This window comes from Lontra canadensis, unplaced genomic scaffold (genome assembly GCF_010015895.1).
Source record: "Lontra canadensis isolate GAN:19392208 unplaced genomic scaffold, GSC_riverotter_1.0 scaffold35, whole genome shotgun sequence".
NCBI lineage: Eukaryota > Metazoa > Chordata > Mammalia > Carnivora > Mustelidae > Lontra > Lontra canadensis.
The window spans coordinates 14565852-14591169 of NW_022631029.1; the positions used below are offsets into that span (position 1 = coordinate 14565852).

Genomic DNA, 25318 nt, shown 5'->3' on the forward strand with positions numbered 1-25318 from the left:
TACTTGAGAGTCAAAGCTTGCATGGATGACTCCATGCACTGTAAGATACAACTCCAGAGGGCATCCTGCTGGCATTCCCTGGGGAGGCCGGGCTCTCCCACAGGGCCCTCCCACCGGGCCCTTTGCTGAGTCAGCTGTGGTGGACAGAACACCATGCCCACCAACCCCAGGATCGTTAAAAGACATGGCTTTGAAAGCACTGGCACGGGTGAGGGGTGGCGAACACTGCAAAGCCCAACAAACAAAGTCCACAGACCCTCATCTGGTACACTTGGGGCAAGCTCTGTCTTGGTAGCCAGAGGCCTGTGGAGGTCAGGAAGGTGATACAATGTACACACTGTATGTGGCATAACACTCCTGGCAGGGGCCAGGTAGCTCACCCTCACTTAGCCTCAGTATTCACTCACTGCTCACACAAGTGAACATCCCCATTGACTAGAAGAAATCGACACTATCAGTGGAGTCGTGCTCCTGCCCATAAGCGTCATTGCCAACAAGTCTGTACCCAACTTAAAAAAACACTTGCGTGGATTTGGGAATTAGGGACAAAGGCTATGGACTGCATCAGGAATCCGACCCCAAAGCACCCTCAGCTCCCCCGCGCCTTACCCAGGCCGGAGGAGGACGACACGCTCTCTGTCAGCGAAGATGTTTCTGTCTGATCTGCCGAGAGTCCTTCCATTAGGGGCAGGGACAGCTCCGAGGAGGGCACTGATGAGTCGTAGATGCCCGAGTCCCGAGGCATGTCCGAGGGGCTGGAGGCTTTCCCGGCATGCAGCAGGGGCCGCAGGACCGAGCCACCTCCTGGCCCGGGCCCAGCCTCTGCGTCTTGGTCCAGGCCCAACTGCAGGCCCTCCGAGGGTGAGTTGGCCAGTGCCTCGGGGACCGCAGCCTCCGCCTTGAGGCAGAAATCGCCATCGGGCTCTGGTTTGCACATGACCTCATTTAACACCAAGCCCGAGTCAAACTTCTCCAGCACTGGCTCTCGGGAGTGGAGTGGGGGAGGCCGGAGGGGGACAAACTGCTTCTCAAACCAGTCAGGCTCCTCGTCGATAAACTGGTGCATGTTGCAAATGGCGACGTAAAGGGACCGGCCTGACTTGCTGCGAAAGTAGTTCCTTCTGCTCACCTGTCCCAGGTACTGCCCAGGCTCCAGGAAGCCATGGTCTCTGGAGTGCAGGTGGGAACAGAGCTGGGGAAGGTTGTCCATGAGCTTGTACTTAGTGCTCAGGTCCAGGACGCCAGGAACATCGCCCTCGCAGGAATAATCGAAGTACACAGCGATGAACTTGCTGAGCTGGGCAGAGGAGCTCTGCTTGGCCTGGCGGAGCTTCTCCGCGATGGCCGCCACCGCCACCAGGAAGAGCTCCCCTTTTCCCGAGCCGCGGCCGCTGCCTTTGTGCTTATAGTTCTTCTTGTCCACGAAGTACTTCATGCCTTTGGAACACACCACGATGATGAACTGGGACTCGTGGATCTTCTGGATGACCCATTCTCTCTGCCCTTCTCGGCAGAGGCTGAAGTCCTCCCACAGGTCCAGAGCCACCTGGAACGAGAACAAGGACCTCACTCACCTACACAGCCTGGGGCGTCGGGCAACAAAAACAAGAGGGTTAGACGAAGGTCCCCTCGTATGTCCTTTAAGCGTCATCAGCACTGCTGCATGCGGGCTCAGGGATGCAGGATCTGGGAATAGCTAGTGTTCTGTGGGTGACAGTGACATGCCAGGCCCTCTGCATTTGTGCTTATTTCAGCCTAAAGTGGGGGCCTTTACCACTCACCCCCTACGAGGGAAAAAACGGAGGGAAAAGAGCTTCTGGCAACCTGCCAAAGTCATATATCCCAAGTGAGGCCCTCAAGGGGGCTCTGAGTGTGCTAGTGAGCCCCTTGAATGGGAGGCCTGGGGCCGGTCTCTGTAATGAGTGCAGCAGACACTTTGTCCCAAAGGCAAAGCTGGAAGGTGATGGTGGATAGGTCTGAGTGAGGGACCCCAAAGCAGGCAGGAAATTCAGCTCAGGTCTGGATGTCAGAGTGGCCCACAGTGCTAGCTGACTCATATCCACAGAATGTGATGGACAGAGAAGACCTCCTTGGCCTGTCTCACAGCCCCAGGGTCAGCCATGCTGTTTACCAGTGCATCAACGACCAGAGTGGGGTGGGGGTGGACTGCAGTAACATAGCCACTGCAGGTAGCTCACTTGTGAGTGACTGGCACCTCCCACCATGATGTCACAGCAGTCTGGGGGGGGGGTGGGTCATATCCATATAAGGCCTTTAATCCCAAGGAGGTTCTGGGAGGGAGCTGGGGGTGGGGGCACCCACAAAGCAAAGAAAATGGGGCATGCATGTGCCCCTCAGAGGGCTTCACCTTCTCAGACCATTTTCATCTGATTCTGCTGAAAATGTCTCTTGGCAGTTTTATCGCCTCTTTCCTTTTGTAGTCCAGAAACGAATTCTCAGTGGCTATGCCTGAACAGGAGCCACAGTCTCTTATGGGGAAGGGGGTTCTGAAATGACTTTGTCTTCCTCTTTGGCTCTAAGGAAGGCGGTCCCCAAGATCCACCTACTTGCTGAAAATAATCCTGAATTGACTTAATTAATTAATTAATTGCCTTAACTCACTAGCATTATACATTCTAAAAGCTAACTGGGAGTATATACCAAGCATTTTTAAAATGTTACCATCTTTGACCCAGCCATTCCACTTCCAAGCTTCCAGCTCTGGAAAGTCATCAAAAATGAGGTAAAATTGAACTAGTGACCTCTTTAGCAATATGAAATAACTCAATTATAGTGAAATGATATTATGGATCACTATTTAAAATTGGCTCTTGAGGCTCCTGGGTGGCTCAGTGGGTTAAAGCCTCTGCCTTCGGCTCAGGTCATGATCCCAGGGTCCTGGGATCAAGCCCCGCATCAGGCTCTCTGCTCAGCGGGGAGCCTGCTTCCCTTCCTCTGTCTGCCTGCCTCTGCCTACTTGTGATCTCTGTCTGTCAAATAAATAAATAAAAATCTTTAAAATAAAATAAAATAAAATTGCCTCTTTAAAATTGGATGGTGAAGCCACTCTGGAAAGCAGTATGGAGCTTCCTCAGAAAGTTAAAAACAGAACTACCCTACAATCCAGTAATTGCACTACTAGGTTATTTAGCCAAAGAATACAAAAATACACATCGGAGATATACACACCCTGGTGTCTATAGCAGCATTATCAACAATAGCCAAATTATGGGAAGAGCCCGGATGTCCACTGACTGATGAAGGGATAAAGATGTGGTGCGTATATAGCTACAACAGAATATTATTCAGCTCTAAAAAAGAATGAAATCTTGCCATTTGCAATGACATGGATAGAGCTAGAGAGTATTGTGCTAGGCAAAATAAGTCAGTCAGAGAAAGACAAATACCATACTGCTTCACTCATGTATGGAATTTAAGAAACAAAAACCATCCTAGGGGGATAAAAGGGAGAGGCAAACCAAGAAACAGACTCTTAACTCCAGAGAACCAACTGATGGTTACCAGAGGGGAGGTGGATGGGGGAGGAGTGAAATAGGGGTGGGGGTTAAGGAGGGCACTGGTCAAGATGAGCACTGGGTATTGTATAGAAGGGCTGAATCACTATACTGTACACCTGAAACTACTATTACGCTGTATGCTAACTGACGGGTTTTAAATAAAAACTTTAAACAATAATAAAATAAAATTGCAGTTTACATAGAACTTCCAATAGTGTAAAGAATTATTAAATGAAAAGACAGAAAAATCATTCTAATACCCCCCCATATGCAAAACCATATGCATGAGTTCATCTGTGTAGAAAAAACTGGGAAGGAAATACACCAAATATTAACTGTGGATCCTCTTCCTCCAGGGTGAGATTACAGGTCATTTTTTCTGGTCATTTTTTCCAGTTTCCAAAATTTCTACAGTAAGTACTACACTCACAATTGGAAGACGTGCTCCCCATCCCCGAGGCTAGTTAATTACAAAGCAGAGCACATGGGTCGTCTGAAGACCGTGTGGCACCAACCAGAGGTTCCAGTTGGTTTTTCAGTACCGGCTGGGGTCTGCCCATCTCCCCAGCTTCACGCGTCAGTCTTGTAAATAGGCGTTATGGACACTAGGGGGCAGCCTTGGCACATGGAGAGACTGAGAAACCCACCAGCAGGCAGTATCAAAGCACCAGTAACTTTCATTACACAGCCATTGTACAGTTCTTGCATTGGTAAGAAATAGAGTGTGCCTTCCATGAGAGCTTCAAACTTCACTCTAAAATTAGCCCTATGACATAGAAAAGCTGCATATTCATAGTTTAACTCGAGAACAGGCAAGAAACCGAGGCAGACCATTTGAGTCCTTGACACATTATTGTTTTCCTTTCTTAGCAAAACTCCTCCAAAGTATTGTTTAAACCCCCTGCTTGATCTTCCATCCTCTCTCTGACCCGTCAAGGCTCACCAAGATGTCTTGAGTGACCACCTCCCCCCACTCCTTTTGCATGTTCCGAGGCATGGGCCATACCCCTCCAGGCAACTGCACGGTTTTCTTGATGTTTATCAAACTTCCCGCCAGGTAGGTGCCACAAGAGGCTTCTGAGAAGGGGTAGTACTAAGGGTTCGGGAACATTTAGTACTGGTGATGGGCAGGACAGACTGAAGGAGGAGTGTGAGGCTGACCCCAATTTGGAAGGGGGCTAGGCACTGGGGGAGGGCAAATGCTGCCCAAGGAAGCCTGGAGGGAGGGAGAGAGCGTGGAGAGCACAGGGAGCACATGTCCTTCCCCGGGGGGAAGAGAAGAGACTTCTGATTCCTCACCTCACAGCCACAGAAGTCCTGGAGGAAGTAGGCAAAACACCGGACAACGTTCATGTGGTTCTGGCCATCTTTGCTGGAATAGCAGAGGAAGACCTTGGGCCGTGGCCGGAGCCTCTCCCTGGGGAGCACCGTGGTGTACGAGGACGACTCAGAACTCTCTTCATCTAAATGTGAATATATATTTTCTAAATTGGAAAAGAAGATAGGGTTGATGCCTACAAGCAATGCTTTGTCCTGTGCCCTAAGACTCAGGGACCTAATGCCATCTTCAAGAAACAACAGTTGATACACCAGTCCCCAGTCCCTGGGGTCCCCACTGGAAACAGGACAGCTGATCTCTCCAGTGGAGCAACAAATGGCCAAAATGGGTCGTTCACCTGAAAATGACCTTGGGTAAGCCGAGAAAACTGTCGGGACCACTCTGGTGAGCAGAGAGCACCCAGAAGCAGGTCTTAAAACAAGTGTACCTACCAGCCCAATTAAGCACTAACAGAGCTGACCTTTTTAAAAAAAAAAAAAAAAAAAAAAAAGGCAAAACCAAAAGAAAACCCTTTTATTGAGGTATAACCTACAAAGGTAAAGTGCATAAATCTTAAGAGTAGTCTCGGTAAGCTTTAATCTAAGTAGATACCTGTGCAATCATCACTCAGATCAAGATAGAAAACATTTCCAAGCTCCCTAAAAAGTTCGCTCCCGACACCTGCCTCTCCCCTCGCTCATACTTTCAAGGCTTCATTTATGTTCTTGAATTTACTACCCTGAGTTTGGGAACAGAATTATGGCCTCATGTTCATAGCTCCTGCGGTTAAAAGTCAAGTATCTTAATGCTAGGAACTATAGGACCCACATGGCCTCCCAGATACCCATTTGGTTGGGGGGCACGGTGGGGTGCAGTAGTACCAAGGCCCGAGGACTCCCAGGGTCCCCCTGTTAGCTGATGTCCTGCCCACCTGGAGGGAACACACCACGCAAAGAGATACCTTGTTGTTTCTTGCGGCACATCACGGTGAAGAGGGTCGCAAATGCCGAGATGACAACCAGCGGCACAGTGATGGCAATAGCCCTGATGGGCCCAGCCCATGGGGAATGTGCTGGGAAATGTCAAAGACAAGGCTTGAAACTTAAGCAGCACAAGTTCAAAGAGAATTTTTTTTTCCCCTTTTTTTGTTTTTAAAGAGTTTATTTGTAAGGAATCTCTACATCCAATGTGGGGCTTGAACTCACAACGCCAAGGTCAAGTGTCCCATACTCTACTGACTGAGCCAGCCAGGCACCCCTCTTTTCCTCTTTTTAAACATAAGCAGTGTAACAGGTTCTGGGAGCCCTGACCACTTTCTCTAGTTAGTACTGGTCTGGTGATTATGAAAGGATTCCTTTTAAAGAATATGTAAAATATTATTCAACAGTTAGAGTCACTGAGACAGTAAATATTTGTGAGAATTTTGCCCTGGGAAACCTCACCTCCCACCACTTTTCTTCCAAGGACAAGTGACTGTTTGATCCCAGCTACACATAGACACACACACCCACACATACACACCAACCACACTGGCCTCCATCTTCCAGGCATCAACATTAGGATGAAAGGAAAGTTGCTTTGATGGAACATTTTTATTTATTAATTTATTTTTGGAAGAGTGAGGTGGGTAGGGGGAGAGGGAGAGAGAGAACCTTAAGTAGAACCCCTGGGCTCAGCACAGACCCTGACACAGGGCTCGATCTCATGACCCTGAGATCGTGACTGGAGCCAAGTCAAGACTCAGTCACTCAACCAACCAAGCCCCCCAGGTGCCCCTGAGGGGACATCTTTTAAAAGAGAGGAACTCGGGTGCCTGGGTGGCTCAGTGGGTTAAGCCTCTGCCTTCAGCTCAGGTCATGATCTCGGGGTCCAGGGATCGAGCGCCGCGTCGGGCTCCCTGCAGGGAGCCTGCTTCCCCCTCTCTCTCTGCCTGCTTCTCTGCCTACTTGTGATCTCTCTCTCTCTGTGTCAAATAAATAAATAAATAAAATCTTTAAAAAAAAAAGAGAGAGAGAGAGAGAGAGGAACCCAAATGCTGTGTTTTGATTTTCTAAACCATAAAGTACAGAAAGTATCAAATAGCATGGTCTACTGTATTCCAGAGCCAACATTTCATGCAGAAAAAAAAAAAAAAAAATCATACCAGGCTTTAAGGCATAATGCATCACTTTCCTTGTTGTATTAGTGTCATCCACCAGCTGCAAAACAGAGGGTGTTGTATCATTATTTTTTTTGAAGTGATAACATCTCAACAGATTTCATTCATTTTTCCATCTGTGGACAGTGTGGGGGCAGGAGGACGGTGAGCTGATGCCGCGGATCATTTACGAGCTGAGACTAGACATTAAATCAGATAAATCTCTGCTTTACCAACTCAAAACTCTCAACCTCATCACCTTCCATGAATCAAACATTGTTCATTCATTGGTGAGCTCAGCTAGTGAGTTCCATGTTCTAACAATCCTCCATTATAATGGCATCCTATCGCTCATTTTACGGGGCCACCATTAATGCTTTCAGCGGGTGTGTCTGTTCAAAACCACAAACTACTACCAAGTCATACAACACGTGTGTCTCCCAAAACGTTAAGACATGTTGACTGTCTCTAAATAGCAGGGCTGTGAACAAATTTTTCATTTCCTTTTCTATTTTTCTTTTATTCCTATTTTTGTGGTATGTTTGATACTGGAAAAGGAATCTAAAATAAAAGAGGAAAAATACTATCATTTGCTTGCTTTTTTCAGTGGTATTTTAGAATTTCATGTATATGGATATCGAAAATGTCAGCAGAAACCTAGAGAAGTATAGGCAGATATAATGGGCAGAACTTTTCCTTTCTGTTTAACTAACAGTTTTTAGGGACACCTGGGTGGCTCAGTCGGTTAAACGCCTGCCTTTGGCTCAGGCCATGATCCCAGCGTCCTGGGATCAAGTCCCAAGTCAGGCTCTTTGCTCAGTGGGGAGCCTGCATTGCCCTATGACTGCCTCTCTCTCTCTTGCTGACATATAAATAAGTAAAATCTTAAAAAAAAATAAAAATAAAAGTTTTTAAATCTAAATTTAAAAAAAGCTATTTTTGTAGTAGGGGCCCAGAGCAGGTTGCCACAGTATGTAACACAATGGCCTACTAATAAATATTTTGTAATGTAACTACTGGAGAAAGAAGTAGTATAAGGACCCTCAGACCATACCTCTGTCCCTCTGAAAGCAGAAAATAGATCTCCCATATGGCAAATACCCTCACTTCCCTATAAAGTAAAAATGACATCCTTAATTTTCTAAGATAGGGACTTTAAAGTCGAGAGAACTGTAAAAACAAACCTTGTTACTTTTTTTGTCTAATTTATTAACTCAGCCTAAATTCCACTTAGAACCCTTTCCTAATTAAAGCTCCCAAATACCTATTTTCTTTATCTTGTCAATTCTTCACAAATTTATTATCTCTTTGTCCAAAAAGCATAACAACTGTGCCTGCCTTTGTCATTTCCTTGGGTTTCAATTTCATTTTGGGGCCTCTGTGCGCACTGAGTAAGACTCTGGTTTTTTTCTCCCCTTAATCTGTCTCACGTCAATTTAATTCCTAAACCAGCTGGAAGAACCCAGGGAGGAAAGAAGGAATTTCTTCCTCCCCTACAAAGGAATACTGTATAGAAATTCTAAATCATGGTTATATGGACTATATGGTTTCATAAAAATATTTATATGAACTATTTTAAATGCTAAATGAGAAACATCAAAGGCTGATTACGTATAAACTTTCTAAAAAGCATGTTAAGGACTATGTAAAAATACAACTATGCATTACCTTCAATGGCTTGAAATTTTGGTGTTGTAAACAGTTGGAATTCTTCATGAACTAGATTCACTCTGTAGCATTAATAGTAGGGCTTTCTTGAGTTATACATACCTCAATTATATAATCCCCAGGAGAAACGTTTTGAAGGAGGCAGCTGGTTGTCTCTGTATTTTGCTCCTGCAAAGAAACAATACCAACCCTTTAAAAACTCACTTCTTAGATGAGGGTCATCTGGACCTCTCTTTTCCCCCAGAGCTGAGGGACACTTGCCACCTGTCTTGACCATGTTCAGAATACATCAATTAGATCAGTAAGCAACCCTGTTTATCTGCTACACAGGATTTGACCTTCACTCTGATAGGAAAGCCCAGGAGAGCGCAGGACCCCCATCACAGTCTATACTTAGTGGGGCCCTCAGTAGGACGATTTCATTTGCAGACAAGGAACCTAGTTAGAATATCCCTTACTTATTGAACGGGTGAGGAAAGAAATTACCTGCCCATGTTTGTGCATATTTTATACGCTGTAATTTCGACGGGAGGTCAAGGACAGAGGTGAGAGCCCGCAGGAAAGCAAAACTCAACAGGACAGAAGCACATCTAGGAAGGTGCTAGGTTCTGCTACCATGACCAAAAACCTCTCTTAGTGCTTACTAGAGGCCGGTCCTGTGGTCTTCCACAAGACATTTGCCCCTCTTGCTGACAGCCCTCAGTTTAAGAACTTGGTTGTTGAATTTCTACATAACTTTGGTCTATGTGTACAATCACAGTAAGCCCCTGAAATCTTAGTGCCTTGGCTCCAAGATGTGATTTTCTACTGACTAGCAGTGTGACTTTGAGTGAGCCAAGTGACCTCACGCAGCCTTGGGTCGCCCATCTGTAGAGTGGGGTGACAGCAGCCTCTGTTGCATAGAGTTGTAAGGATTCAATCAGCATAAAACATGGCGACTGGCACACAGTGAGCACCCAATTAATGTTTAAAAGAGCAGAATGGGGGCGCCTGGGTGGCTCAGTTGGTTGGGCGACTACCTTTGGCTCAGGTCACAATCCTGGAGCCCCAAGATCGAGTCCTGAGTTGGGCTCCCAGCTCTATGGGGAGTCTGCTTCTCCCTCTGACCTTCTCCCCTCTCATGCTCTTTCTCACTCTCTCTCTCAAATAAATAAGTAAAATCTTTTAAAAATAAAATAAAATAGAGCAGAATGAACTAGAAATACTTAATTCTTTTGGTTCCTTGGTAAAACCTTTCCCAGGCTTCATCCCCCATGGGATAGCAGGTGTGTAGATAACTGGAGAGTGAGTGTTGTCCCTGAGACCTAACATTCTGGATTATCTACCAATTGCTGAGATAAAGCCTCATGTTCACGTTGAACCATCCAAATTCCATGGGCACAGGGGTCACTTTAAAACATGTATTGGGGCACCTGGGTGGCTCAGTTGGTGAAGCGTCTGCCGTTGGCTCTGGTCATGATCTAGGGGTCCTGGGATCGAGTCCCTGCATCAGTCTCTCTGCTCAGCAGGGAGTCTGCTTCTCCTTCTCCCTCTGTGCTCTCTCTCTCAAATAAATAAATAAAAGCTTTTAAAAAAAATAAAGAGAATAAAAATAAAAACAATGAGAGAGAGAGAGAGCATGGGAGGGGGGAGCCCGATGAAGGACTGGATCATGGGACTCCAAGGTCATGGCCTGAACTGAAGGCAGCGGCTTAACCAACTGAGCAGCCAGGCACCCAAAAAAAAAAAAAACAAAAAAAACAAAAAAAAAACACCCCTTTTAAAAATAAATAAATAAATAATGCAGTGTTCCTGAATGTACGCACAGCAGCAGCTCACCTGTTTACAGGTCTTTCTCCTGAAAGGCCCTTCATGCTTGAGCTTATAGTGAAGATAGAAGAAACGGAAGCCAAAGGTGTGTGGCGCGGGATCAAAGGACACCTGCATGTCCAAACCGTGCTGAGTGATGTTCAGGTTCCGAGGCTTCCAGACTGGGAGGAGGAAGGACCAGAGTGAGCACCCAGGGGCCCCCCCCACCGACACTGCCGTGTGGGCAGGACCTGATGGACGGGACCAGCTCTACTTACACGGCTTACAGGCCAGGTTGTCCGGCTGCAGCAACAGGTCACAGGCTATGAAGAAAGATGCAAAGTTTTAGTTTCCACACAGTTTGACATTTTCCTCCTTTTGGATGAGGAAATAAAATACATAAGATAAAATAAAAATGTTGGATGTTCAATAAAATACAAATACACGGTGCAGGGTAATGTGGGGAAAAGTATAAGATATGCCAATTCAGCAAGGATTTTCAGTACAGTGTAGTTATAGCTTATGAAAATTTAAATTAGACAACATAAAAATATGAACGCGCTTCATTTTATGCCAAATAAATGGAAACAGTGTCAAGTCACCCAGAATCTTGAAGCTTGTCGAGCATGACAGAGTTTCAAGGTCAGCAGCCAAGGGCAGGAGGACTGTGTTCAGGCTGCTGCCACAGACTCTGGTTTAGCTGTGAACAGAAATAAAGCCAGCCCCTGCTCCTCTGTCCGGGGGTTTAGGCACAACAGAACTCTGGAGTGATGTTGGTAACTGTCCTGGGATGGCTGTGACCTTCGCTAGCAAATGCTCTGATGGAGTCTAAAAATGGCATCGAGACATCTACCAGGTAGTAGCACCAAACCAACAGGGCTTGGAAGCAGGGCTTAAATGTGACGCTAACACAGTAAGAGAGGCCCAAGAGCTGGTCCAGGATGCCATGCTGCTCACCCAGGGAGAACCCTCCGGCAAATGCCCACACAATGCCAAGAAAAGCAAGGCAGCCTCCAGATCCCAGGGCACCAAAACGGTGATAAAATTCCATCTTCTGCCTCTGCCTCACCTCCAAATAGACATGTTGATTCCGACGGGAAAAATTAACCTTAAACTATGTTAATTCTGATCAAAGCGAGCTTTTCATAAATGCATCCGAATCCTCTAATTGGTTATATATGCCAGGCATTGAGATGTAACATGCACATAGTCTTTGCCCTATGGAATCCTATTTTAATTAAGAAAATGAGACCAAGTGTTATAAAATAACTTTGCTGCACAGAAACTACAGTTAAAAAAGAAGGAAGGAAGGAAGGAAGGAAGGAAGGAAGGAAGGAAGGAAGGAAGAAAAGGAAGGCAAAAAGAAAACAACCAGAGTATGAGTTCCGGAGTTGAGAACAAAAACATCCTAGAGTGGGAGGACGGCAATAAGGACGCAGGAAGGGCTGTCACACTGGACTGCCAGCGGACCGTCGGGGGCCTGGAACGCCAGACAAGAAAGGCCCAACCAGGAGGGCAAGAGGGAACAGCTGCAGGTTTTGGGATGCCTGGGCACCGAATCTGAAAGCGGAGATTCAGGCTGAGGAAAGACACACCACACCACGTGCAAAACAGATGGCAAACGGAAGGCGGCACAGATGGCTGTAGAGCGTGGACGTGAGAGTCAGACTTCTGGGTTTGAATCCCAGCTCCGGCCAGAGGCTCTTTAACGTCTGGGTGTGTAATTCCACATCTAATAAGTAGAGATGGGAGGATTAAATTCTCTGAAGGGTCGGGATGGGGGTAAACTGAGTCAGTGTTTAGAAAGGATTTAGAGGGGCGCCTGGGTGGCTCAGTGGGTTAGAGCCTCTGCCTTCGGCTCGGGTCATGATCCCAGGGTCCTGGGATGGAGCCCTGCATCGGGCTCTCTGCTCAGCAGGGAGCCTGCCTCCTCCTCTCTCTACCTGCCTCCTCCTCTCTCTGCCTGCCTCTCTGCCTACTTGTGATCTCTGTCAAATAAATAAATAAAAATCTTTAAAAAAAAAAAAAAAAAGAAAGAAAAAGAAAGCATTTAGAACTGGGCCTGATACATAGATGTTAAACTTTCTAGAAAGATGCAATCTCAGGGTTACTGATTTGACTGTCCTAATGTAATCCTGAAAACAGACAATCACAGAAGCCATTTTCCTGATAACAGGTAAAAAAAAGATGGAATTATTTCATGCTCTACGCTTCATCCCCAAAATCAACCGCTACTTTTTTGTCCTCCCCCCACCACCACCAAATGGTTTTAATTTATGGTTGTCTTATAGCAGCTGCGCCCCCCCACACACTCAAAAAAAAAAAAAAAAATCAAGCATCATGTCTACTCTTGAACCAGCTGGCAATGGGCATCTCAGGTCAAGTGAACTTCTAAGAATTGCTTTTCTGGATACTTTTTCTGGATGCTTTTGTCCTCACCATGCTGGTTTCACACTAGTATTTGGTGGGCTCTTCAATATATCGGCCCAAAAAGTCATTGGGGTCAGGAGCAGTCTCGTGATGGGAACCCAGCAGGCAGGCCATACTTACCACGGGTTCTAAAGAAGAAAGGGTGGTAATTGCTTTCATTTTTAATGGATGGAAAAGGGACGATCTTCACAAAGTAATCCGTTTCAAATTTCATATTCAGGAAAGGTTGAGATTCCATTCCCTAAAAGGGAATAAAAACAGACACGATATCATGAAGAAATCACCCAACCCTCCACCTACACACCAGACCTTCAGGCCTCCCTGACGGTCACCCACACACTCTTCCAGACCCGGGGTCTGTTTTCAGGACCACATTTAACGGGAATAAAAGATCGGCAGTGCTGCCTGTTCTCTGGCAGGGAAGCCATGGCTGGTTAACATGGAACCTCAGAGCTGGTGGGGAAGAGCTCACACCCTCTTGAGAGCACAAACCCACCTTCCAGGACATGTAACCCGAGAGGTGTGTGCTAGAGGGATTCTTTGGGCATGGAGCAGGCTTGAAGTGTTGCTGAGCTATTTCTCACCCACCTTGGCAGGAGGGGTGGACCCCACAGCCCCTCCTTCTCCAGTTTCACAGATGTTCAATCAGACCATGGCGTGACCCCCTGAACAATGGCGTGTCTTCAGGAGCACAGTCTGTGCGTGTGACTTACGGTTCTTTTGAAGCTACTGTTGAGCTGCTTTGGGTCCTTTAGAATCAGTTGTTGGCACCGTCTTCCCTCCGACTTCAGCTCCTCCAGTATTACTCGAAATCCTTTTAGGAATTCGATGCCTAAGCAAAGCAGAATTCTTTTATGTAAAGCGGACCTAATTACCTTTGAACACACTTTTCCTGCCTCCCAGATTACCTTCCTTTCCGCCTACACAACAGTTAAAGGAATTCTAACTTCGGCCTGAATATCCGGGCTTTAAGGGAGGAAAACCGAGTGCCCTGGATTCCTCTGAGACAGGCCAGGTGATTTCAGAGAAAATTAATTAGCTCTACTGCAGACAGCCATTTCACAAATGCCCATTGCCTCTGTGACATCAGGGTTCAAACACTTAGGCTCAAGTCACAATGCATCCTAAAAGCCTACCGTGGAATACATAATTTCTAGGTCATCAGATGGGGTGTATTCGGCTGATGATAATTCCCAGTGCTGACTAGGACCCGACTCTCCCCAAACCATGTTTCTGCTTTAAGTTTTTGTCCTGTATTTGCTGGCATGGTTCACTGAGTCATGCACAAAATTCCCAACAAAGTGTGTGTCTGCACCCAAGGGGTTCCTAGGCTTGAGATTAAATAGTTTAGAATGCCTATGTGATTTACAAAGCAGTTCTTGCTCTAATCAGGCCTGAAAGGCAGACACCCAAGGGCTGCCCAGTGTGTGCTCTTCATACAGCCCTCAGAGGCCTGAGACGCCCACCGTGCTGCTGAAAGGCACTGGACCAGCCTCCTGCCACCTGGGGATTAGCTCTGCTGATCACAAGAGCCAGCCTCAGCACTCTGCATCCCATGGAAACTACAGCGGTCCAACCGCAGCTGGAGATCCCCGAAGCCGGCCTCAGTTGGCGCGGTATCGATTTCGCATTCTTTCTGAACACTACACAAGGAGACAATTTCAACCCTTCCCCCTCACAGGGCAAAAGTAATGACATAGGATGCAATTAACCAGGTGGGACAATTACTGATGGCAAAGGACAGGGAAATCTTTTTTGAACAGGTTCTCCCCTCCTATAATTATTTGATGAAGAACATATATTTTCCGGTGAGTAGGGCAAAGGTGGCACAATGAGAGCTTCACATTTTCAGGGGTCACAGTGTAAAATGTGCTGGTATGGACTGCCACGTTGCATTTCAAATACAAAGCTTCTTGTGAGGATAAAAGCCCGCCAACCCACAGCCCAAGATTCAGACATGCTAACAAGAGCCAAGGTCTTTGACCAGTGACCAGTTAGCAGATCTCACATGAACTTCCCTTATGAGATAAAAAAAAATAAAAAATAAAAAGAGTTGAACAAATCCTTATTATTTATACTAAGATTTAATTCATGCCATGTCCCCAGAGCTGCTATTTAACAAAAGCTGGGTAATTAATAGGATTCAAGGCTGTACATTTCAGTTTCATAAAAATTCGTCAGCTGAGGTGGGATTGGGTGGTTGTAGTCCTTATTGAAAAACCACTATGTCAAGTCTGGGGTGGGGGTGGGGATGGGGGTAGAAGCAGCAAATGTAAATCTTACATCAGAGGGACACCTTTATCACAACACCCTGAATGCCTCGTAGTTCCATGTGTAGCAACTTCATAGAGTAGCTTCTGACGAGGAAACTTATTTGCTCCTCTCCATCATTTTAAACCCACAAATCCTCCTAACATCCATGGAAGGAAGGTGTTATCCCCATTTGACAGATGAAGAAACAGCTATTGAGACGCTGAAGGACTTGCCCAGGATCACACAGGAATTAAACAGCAGATGTGGGACTCGAACCCTGCCAGTGTCTGGCTCTAAGCTGGTGCTCTTACCCCGAATGCTTCTCCGTCTCCCAGCAAGTTTCCTTGATAGGATTTGAAAGAACCTCAGAGAAGCAGAACCTGTCCACCCACAAATCACTGTGCATGAAAAGCACCACATTCTGCCCTCACCACTCCACCTGTTAGTTTTCCAACCACATGCTCGCGTCCCTTCCTTTCATTCTAAAGGAGCCTGCAATTTGTCAGGCCAGCCCCTCTGCTGTACAGCCCTACATGGAGTGACCACTTCCCGTTTATCCACAGAGAATGTTTTTATCTTTAAATGTTAAGATAATGTTATTTTTGGAAAACCCGCTGCATTCAGACCCAGCGGTATTTACATGGATAAGTGAGTCAGGCCCGTGGGTCTGATCTATCCTCCCTCGCTCTGCACTCACCTCTCCTACAGTCGGATTTTTCTGAGATTTATCCTGTTCAGATGAAGAAATCCAGGCTTTTATTGTACTTTTCCCTTAGCCAGTTTTGTTTTTTTTTTTTTTTTTTTTTAATTCTAAGATTCAGTGGCAATGTCAAAGGAATAGGATTGAGGACCAGGTACTTTTTTCTTTTTTTGTATTTGACTTATTTATTTGACAGAGAGAGACACAGCGAGAGAGGGAACATAAGCAGGGGAAGTGGGAGAGGGAGAGGCAGGCTCCCCACCAAGCAGGGAGCCCAATGCAGGGCTCAATCCCAGGACCCTGGAATCATGACCTGAGCCAAAGCAGATGCCTAACAACTAAGCCACCCAGGCACCCCAAGGACCAGGTTCTGATGATGATAACAGTAGCCACCCCCCCATTTTGTTTTTTTCTTAAAGATTTTATTTTAAAGTAATCTCTACGCTCGATGTGGGGCTTGAACCTACAACCCCAAGATCAAGAGTCACATGCTCCACAGACTAGGCGATGCAGATGCCCCAACAGCTACTATTTTTTTAAGACCTCTTTCTAGGGGCAGCCAGCTGGCCCAGTCAGTGGAGCATGCAAGCCCTGATCTCAGGGTTGTGAGTTCAAGCTGCACACTGGGTGTAGAGATTAGTTAAATAAAAACTTTTAAAAAAAGAAAAAAGCTCTTTCTAGAAATATACTGCATGTGTGTGTGTGTCTGGAAATCTTACAACAAACCAAGAGGCAATCATCTGCACATTACAAATGGCAAAGCAGGGCTCAGCAAGGGTTAGAGGCCTCTTGTAAGAAGTAGAATCTGGGTTCGCACCCAGGTCCATCTGAACAAATAAGCCCTGCCCATGTCCTACGCCCAGTTAGCGCATCCTCTCTGGTGTATTATCAGCTTGTTAAAGGGGATAAGCAGACTCTGCCCTAACCAGAATCTGGCCAGACAATGTGGGTTTGCTTTTCTGTTTCTTCATTTTGGTTTTTTTTCAGCCTACCTGGTTTAAACAAATAAAGTGATCTTATGGGGGTGCCTGGGTAGCTCACTCAGTTAAACATCTCCCTTCTGCTCGGGTCATGATCCCAGAGTCCTGGGATTGAGTCCCACATCAGGCTCCCTGCTCTGCGGAGAGTCTGTGTCTCCCTCTGCCCCTCTCCCTGCACATGCTCTCTCTCTCTCTCTCTCTCTCTCAAATAAATAAATAAAAATCTTTAAGAAAATGATATCAGGGGGTTTTATGAAAACTGGATATTCCTGAAAACTCACAACATGTGTGTGCCATTGCCTGGATATCCATGTGGGCACAGAGATGGCTGATGCTGGATGCTGAGGCCATTACATTCTTGGACAGGTCACCTGTCCCCCGACTACTGCTGAGACCCAGAGGCCAAGGGGTCAATGTGATTCATCACCACACACTATCATTTTGCAAACCTACATCTCTCTCAGTAACAGCGAAGTGAATAAAAGATGAGCTGCGAGGCCAGCATCGAGCCTGGTGCATGTCCAGCAAGTATTGGCAACAAAGCAGGTGGTGTATCTGGGCCCAAGCACACTTAAGCTACACTTAGTTCAAGACCTGCCCGACTCCTGGAGGCTGTCACACTGGGACCCCCGGACTGGTGACCACCCACACCGGCCACGTGGCGGACTCCATCTGACCACTTACCGAGAGCCCCTGGGGACCAAAGAATGGTGACTGCCACTTGGTCGTGGCAAGCGTACTGACTGATGGTGATGTTCTGGGCATCAGCAATTACGTGCTTCCCCACCGGATTCAAGTAAGTGGTACAATCTGGAGCGTTGGGAGATCAAAGAACAGTTAGATTAAAACCTTTATTTTTTGAGGTCCATGGTCATCTCAAATTACACAGAGCCGTCTGGAGGTGGCCAAATCCATTCTGTCTAAAGACGAGCGCTGCAAAAGCCCAGACAGGACATCAAAGTTTGACCGTTCGGAGAACTCTAATATGCTATAGTGGGTTTAGTACCAACCCCGTTAACCACCCTTCGAGTGAAATTCTAGGACAGCGTGGGGAGGATCACACACAGTGTGACTGTATCTGTTCACACATATACAATTTGTCTATGTATCTGGCATTGACTTTTTTTTTTTAAGATTTTATTTATTTATATGACAGAGATCACAAGTAGGCAGAGAGGCAGGCAGAGACAGAGGGAGAAGCAGGCTCCCTGCTGAGCACTGAGCCCAATGCGGGGCTCAATTCCAGGACCCTGAGATCATGACCTGAGCCGAAGGTAGAGGCTTTAACCCACTGAACTACCCAGGCGCCCCTGGCATTGACTTTTTTACTATTATGACACTTTACCTAAACCAATCCTTATGTACATTGATTCAATCTGTTTATAGCATGAGAGAGTGATCTGAAACAAAACAAATGACTAAACAGTCTGGGGACTGCTTTTAGAAGAAACCTGGAGGCAAGGTGAGCAGGAAGAGGAAGCAGGACGAGGATGAGATTCATGGGGACGTAGCTCACAGCAAGACAATTAAACAATCCATTTAGTACCTACAAAAGGGACCAAATGACTTCCTGAAGAGCAAAGGTACCTTCAAAGGTAACTTCAACGTTAACAGCATCTCAAAGGTAAAACTTCTGTTCCCAGACACCATGTGTTAGCAAAAATACCCACAATGCCCACCAAATTCAAAGAGCTCCACGTTGCTCAAACAATGAAGACCAACTCTCTGGTACTGTGTGAGGACATTACCTACTGCCAGCAGTCAACGCAGCCACGACCATGGGGGCAGCTGTGATACCTGGTATTGCTAAAGAAACCTTCAAAGTCTACAGGATCCTAAAAAGTTCCCGGAAGCTTCCAACCAGACTCAGAATGAGATTCTAGTGAATGGCCGAGGGCTGTTGTGGCCACTCATGCAGGGAGAACCACCAGCCATCCCTGACAAATACCAACTCGTGATTTTTACACTGCTTCATCTCCATTTCCTTCTCAATGATTAAAATGGAAAACTCTCGTTGGTACCCGCTCCAAAAAAGTCCTCAGTTCCATCAAATGTCCAAACCGACTCATGATGCCTCTAAAGTCAGGGTGTTTTACTTTGAGATGAAGCAGTCAGGGGTATTTTCTAGGCTCAGTGAATCTGCTCCGCTCCCTGTGCCCCTGCTGTACACCACACCATACACTTCCCCTTTTTTTTTAAGATTTTATTTATTTATTTGACAGAGAAATCACAAGTAGGCAGAGAGGCAGGCAGAGAGAGAGAGAGAGAGAGGGAAGCAGGCTCCCTGCTGAGCAGAGAGCTCCATGCAGGGCTCGATCCCAGGACCCTGAGACCATGACCTGAGTCTAAGGCAATGGCTTAACCCACTGAGCCACTCAGGCGCCCCTACACTTCCCATTTTTAAAAAAGATTTTATTTGTTTATTTGAGAGAGAGAGTGTGAGAGAGTATGAGGGGTGGAGGGGGGAGGCAAAGGGAGAGGGAGAAGCAGACTCCTCGCTGAGCAGAGAGCCCTCATGACCTGAGCTGAAGGCAGATGCTCAACTGACTGAGCCACCCAGGCGCCCCCTCATTTCCCACTTTTATGACTAAAAACGTTCCCTGGGTATTTGAAAATAATAAAAGAACGTAAGAAAAATGTAGAAGTCAGCCATGCCCTCCCACCATACAGAGGTAAGTACTACCAGCTTCTAAAAAAATAATCTTCCAAGCCTTCCAATGTGCACATAATATTCCTCCTTTTTAAATTTCTTACTGCAGTTCACCACACATGCACTACAATGCACCCCCTCCCACTCTGGCAACTCCCAGCTCCCACACTGCCTGGGGCCCCGCCATCTTGCCTACCTGCTCTAGGTGGACCTGTTCCATAAACTCCATCTGCTTAAAAAGCAGCCACCTCTATACTTCAGTATTACTTCTTCTGAAGAGATGTTAATAATTAATAAAACCAAATTCTACTTCTAATGGAAATTGACTCCCAAAGCATTTAACATGTGTTCTCTGGGTGCAGAAGAGAATTTTAGGAGAGAAAAAAATTTTTCTTTAAACATCTGGTTTAACACCCACATTGTACAAATGAGGAAACATTTTGCAGCTAAGAGACCAGCTGGGTGGTTTTGGATTCCACTGCTGACCAGCCCTGGGTCAGGACAGAAAGCAGCCTCAGATGACTCATGCATGGCTCTTGCCATTCTAGCCTCAACACAGAGGTGATTACTATGGTAAGTTCTGAATCTGAGGTAGTCAGCCTGCAAAAAATCCTGGCTGAAACTAGATTCCCAACATTAAAAAAAAAAAAAAAAAAAAAGAAAAAAAGCCCCCATTAAACTTGTAAAATTCAAATTTTTTTTGGTAAGATTTTATTTATTTATTTGAGAGAGAGAGAGAACATGAACAGGGGAGGGGCAGAGGGAGAGAAGGATAAGCACGTTCCCCACCAAGCAGGGAGGCTGACCTGAAACTCAATCCCAGGACCCTGAGATCACGACCTGCGTCGAAGTCAGACCCTTAACAAACTGAGCCACCCAGGTGCCCCAAATTCAAACACTTCCATTTATTGAAACCTCTGACTTAAACAGCTTTTAGAAAAAGAGGCACAAATAAGAGCAAATCAGTTTTTTTCTTCCTTTGTTCATTCTTAATGCCAAAATTAGCACTCACCAGGTTTCTGTAAATATAATTATGCAAATATGAAGTCTAAGAATGGAGAAAATGTATTACAACCTACTCAGGCCATTACCCCCTCAGAGCCTGAAGGAGAAACGAGAAAAGCAACATGAAAGGAGACATGGAGACCTATGAAATTCGCTTTTGATTTAAGGGTAAGACATTCTCTTTCTTTGTAACATTGAATGGCAAAGGAGTAGAAAAATAAGATTTTGTAGTTTCGTGCTTTTGGTGAAAAACTTGGTAATTTGTTCTTAGCTATTTCAAACAGAACTGGTAACCAGTCAACGGAGCAGTAACAGAAACTTCTCGTGGAAGGGAGAAAGAAATATCTTTTCAGTGGAAAACAATGAATAAATTTTTTACACAAACCTGGATCCAATTATTAGGAACTCTTACATTTTGGATTCTGGTTACCAAAAAATTATGCCCAAATGATATTCTGCCAAAATGCAACTGAGCTTCAGATGTCTTGGGAGTCAATCTGAGTTGCGAATTAAATTCTAATTAAATGCTGAAGAATAAGAAAGAAAATAATGACGAAGAGACAGGCATCACGCACATGAGCCAAATATTTAGTCTCATGAAGAAAATAATAAGATACTTTTAAGTTTTACAGGTACAGATCCTCTTTCACAAAACCCCATATTAAATTAGAGCTGCAAATACTTGTTTGCAGCTGACCAGAAAATTCTGAACTCTTGAATGTAATACAAGATCAGCCAAGACCAAGAGCATATATTAGAAATTAACTCTGTAGCTCAAAGACAGATCTCTAACACATGCCTTTACTTAGCTGAATTAAGTATCACGGACTTGCAAATCTTTCATTAGCATTGTAACATTTACCCAGAGAGCATGCACACACCACTGACATGAAATCTGTTTCAAATGTAAGTCCTCATTGGTTAACTTGAAGTACTCAAGTCAGCAACTGTGGGCATAAATTTGACACACATATTTGTATCTCAAAATTGTTAGATTGTATACACGACCTCAAAAATCTTGCTTTCACAGTGATCATTTCAGAGGCCTCACTGTGACCCAAACCCATCACTTAAACGGATTCATAATCCTCTGCCAGAGATGAATCGAATGTCAGGAGTTACTGAACAGGAGTCAAGCTTCCTCTTGTTAACATTTTTACGTATAAATTATGGCTCATAAGGCTAAAATGCTCACAATTCTATATAATTACCTTCTTAGCATGAAAGCACTGCTGAGGGGGAATTCTATATGCTTAATCAGAAAAAAAAAAGCACCCCACCCTGCCCTGAGGAAACGATTCAGCCAGATAAAGCCACACTTCCTTGAGAGAAAGGGCCAAAAAGATGCTGTATTCCCATTCCGGTTGGAATGACTTCTAATATTGGCAGGTATCAATTACTGAGTGCACATCACAGGCCAACTAAATTGAGCAGTTAAAAGCATTACCTCATTAAAGCCTCAATACGATGCTCAGGAAGAAACTAATCTTTATTTTACAGCACGTGAGAACTAAGGCTTAGAGAAGTCCAGTGGCCTGCCATGGCTCACCAGTGACAGGTAGGGCACTGGAGGTGGAAGCCAGGCCTGCGGAGATGGCCAACAGGAGACCCGTGGGCCAATCTGGGACACATGTTCACTTGGACCACTCTGGGCTTGTGAACATGTTTAAATAGATACAAATACTAAAAAAATGTTCAAACAAACAAAAAAATGCCAATTTCTCTTTCTTCTTGCAAATCACAGCTGGCTACATTCAGAGGCAAGGCCCCAAGGAGCTGGAATGGAGAAGCCAGTGCTCCCTCCGGACCAGACCTGGGCTGTCCAGTTTGCCACAGTCCCTACCATTCCCTAGCATCCCACCACTTGAGCAGTGTCATCCACTTGTCCCCTGCTGGGCCCCTCCAAGCATCTGCTTTTGTTCTTAAGGACATGGTTATGTCTTGGAGACATAGGGTAGGTCTCCATACAGAGTTTCTCCCAAAACAGCAGACACTTGACCTATTTAAGCTTCCAAATACTTGAGTGGCTTCGTTGAGACTAGCCCCCTTAGCTCTATCGATTAACCTGCGCAAGTTCAGAAACTTCCACCAGCCCAGGAGCCGTGGGGTCCTTGATGAAGCACGGCTCTGTAAGCTTCAGATCACTGAAACGCCTCCATTCTCCAGTGGTGAAGACAGTTACTTACTGTCATATCGGAAGGTGATGTTGTGCAGCCCGCTGTTTCTGCTGGCCGGCCCCACTCCCTGTGGGAAAACAAGAGAACGTGATGAGGAGAGAAGCCAATTTGCTTTTCCAGCACACATCCCCATAGAGTCAAAATGTACACAAGATTGCAAAGACCCAGGGTCATACCAGTCGCTGAGCAATGTCTACCACTCCTCCCACCCACCCTGGGCCCCTTCTCCCCCACTGGCTGCCAACCTCCCTCCAGTGCAAGGAGATTCTTAACTAACTTCCAGGCCAAGAGCATCACGAGCACTCACTTCCCCTAAGACAATAGGAGCACGCTGTTCTGTGTTTGGGGGTTAAATAATAATTCATTAACAGTAAAATTGGGAGAGAGACCATGAGCTGCCAGCTGGAGCCCTTCCAGTTGGATCCACTTTGAGCAGTGATTGGTTATAAAATTCGCCTACCAGACACTCTGGTCCAAAAGCTCTATTAAGCTACGACAGATAGGCAATTCCTCAAGTCTAAGGAAACTGGTTTCTCATTCCAAGACCGGGAATGAGTGTGGGAATAAGCCATTACTTTTAATGAGAAAATTCTTCACTGCATCCATACCTATGCTTGGAATATAGAGGGTGGGTCATAAAAGAAAAAGAAAAAAGACTTTAAAAGGGCTAACTCTAACTCTTGGTGATGTGGCTGTTAGCCATTTGCACTCTTAATAGCAGGGATAACAACTCCGCCAGACTCCCCACTTTAATTACAACATCCACAGAGGGAGCACCAGAATCCTCCCATCGCCCCACCTTTTCCTAACCCACCACTTATCCATCATGGGAAAGAGCAGCTGCAGATCCGCCGACTCTGGCTGGTTTGACTGTTTCTGTAATAATCGGCAAATGTGCCATTCAGGGTTAATTGCAGAATTCGCCAAAAACAGTTAATTCTGAAATGCTAAATGATGGGAAAATATTCTAACCACACAGCTAAAGTTTCCACTCAACAAAGGGGATGCTGGGGAAAACCATATGCCGGCAGCCTGGTATTTAATGGGCAATTGTCACACTGAGACACAATGTGCAGAACCTGTCTGATGGAGCCCAGGGTCTTGGGCCACAACCCCATCACATCCATATGCTGGAGGCATGTTCACGCTGCTTATCCTGAAGCCAGCCATGCCCACTGAAACTCTATCCCTGAGCTCAGATAAACATGGAGCTCCAGGAAGGCACAGCTGCGCAGAATGGGAGGCACGCATGCGCGAACGTGCACACACCGAGATTCTAATTCAAGTAAGAAATAAGCGCTAACATGAAATCTACAACAACGCAGAGCACTAGCCCATGATCTACTGGGGCTCCCCTTCTTCCTGATGCACCTTCCTTCTCCAGCTTTCCTGTTTCCATCCTCCCTTTCCCTACACAAGATTCTGGAGTTCCTCCCCTGAGCTGAAACACTTTGGAAAGGGTGGTTTTCTTATGAAAATCCTAAATGCCTCCCTAATTCCTTAGGGACAAGGCCTCTAGGGTGCCACTAGAGGATGCCCAACTTCCAGATGGCCAAGACCGGAGTAGCACAACCAAGCAGGAGACAAAGTCATCGCCCCCCGCCCCACAACCCCTAGGAAATGCCCAAGACACCCAAACCACAGCCTTCTCCTCCCTTACGAAGCCCCAGGATACAAAATCACTCACCATCTATTATGAGCTAGACATTGCGCTAGGCACAGTGGAGAACAAAACAGCCACTGTCCCTGTCCTCAAGAGCAAAGTGACTCATTCCTTCAAAGGAGACTAATGGGGGTATGTGGATCACACACAAAGTACATAGATGAATTTCAAATCATACCCTGACCCTCCCAGAACTCTCAGTGTGAAACACAAGGCATACATAGCTCGGGTGAAGAGCCAGCCAAAAGAAAGCACACAGCCTATAAAACACCACAGGCAGCACCGCACAAAGGATGATTTGAGGGGGAAGGACAGCACACCCCAGAAGCTTGAAAGAAGTAAGGATAACTGGACTAGAAGGGAGGGAAAGGGAGCTTCATGGGAGGGAAACAAAAATGCAAGGGGCCAAGATACGTACCTTAATCCTTCCATCCTCCTGTTGGTGACCATGGGCAAACCACTTCACTCCACATGGTCCCAGCCTCCTCAACTATCTTCCTAAAAAGATAATTTGCATGACTTTCCCCTGGGAAAGGGGTTTGAGGAGGCCCACATGAAACCCTGTAGAGGAAGGGCTTTTCAAAAAGGAAATGCATTTCATTTAATAGCACATAGGACTCTTATGACCAGTCAGTGAGACCAGTCACATTACTTGTAGGACTGTCAGCTTTCACTTTGTTCTTCTTCTCCCCATATTTCTACTGCAGCATATTTTTCTTTTAAAGATTTTTATTTTTAAGTAATCTCTACACCTAACGTGGGGCTCGAACACATGACCCCAAGATCAAGAGTCACAGATCTGCAGACTGAGCCAGCCAGGCACCCCTAGAGCAGAATGTTTTTAACAGGTATTTTCTGGGCACTTGTATTGTGGAAAGAAGCCCACCACCATGAGATGTGCTATATCCTGCAGATAAGAACCTAAATCCCTCCAAATAAGGTCTGTGCTGCCTGCAGAGCTATTCAGAAGGGGGCCTAGTGAGCTGGCCTCAAAGGACAGTGAGGCTTGCATGTAACATCTATTCACTACC

General features: G+C 45.9%; 1 protein-coding gene across 3 annotated transcripts in view; it reads right to left on the reverse strand.

The window, feature by feature from the left end:
- Window positions 1–25318, reverse strand: part of IL17RD (interleukin 17 receptor D) — a 67236-nt gene that overhangs the window by 2685 nt on the left and 39233 nt on the right. The window contains exons 2-12 of one of the 3 annotated variants that reach the window (XM_032868361.1): window positions 22634–22691; window positions 17477–17602; window positions 13573–13691; window positions 12980–13100; window positions 10708–10752; window positions 10460–10611; window positions 8744–8809; window positions 6980–7034; window positions 5798–5908; window positions 4818–4981; window positions 610–1546 (exon numbers count right to left, since the gene is read on the reverse strand). In XM_032868361.1, the coding sequence (XP_032724252.1) occupies window positions 610–1546; window positions 4818–4981; window positions 5798–5908; window positions 6980–7034; window positions 8744–8809; window positions 10460–10611; window positions 10708–10752; window positions 12980–13100; window positions 13573–13691; window positions 17477–17602; window positions 22634–22691 (1954 nt within the window). Of the gene's footprint in view, window positions 1–609; window positions 1547–4817; window positions 5003–5797; window positions 5909–6979; window positions 7035–8743; window positions 8810–10459; window positions 10612–10707; window positions 10753–12979; window positions 13101–13572; window positions 13692–17476; window positions 17603–21309; window positions 21405–22633; window positions 22692–25318 lie in introns of those variants that run through there. The other 2 variants (XM_032868360.1, XM_032868362.1) reach the window with 2 other exon arrangements.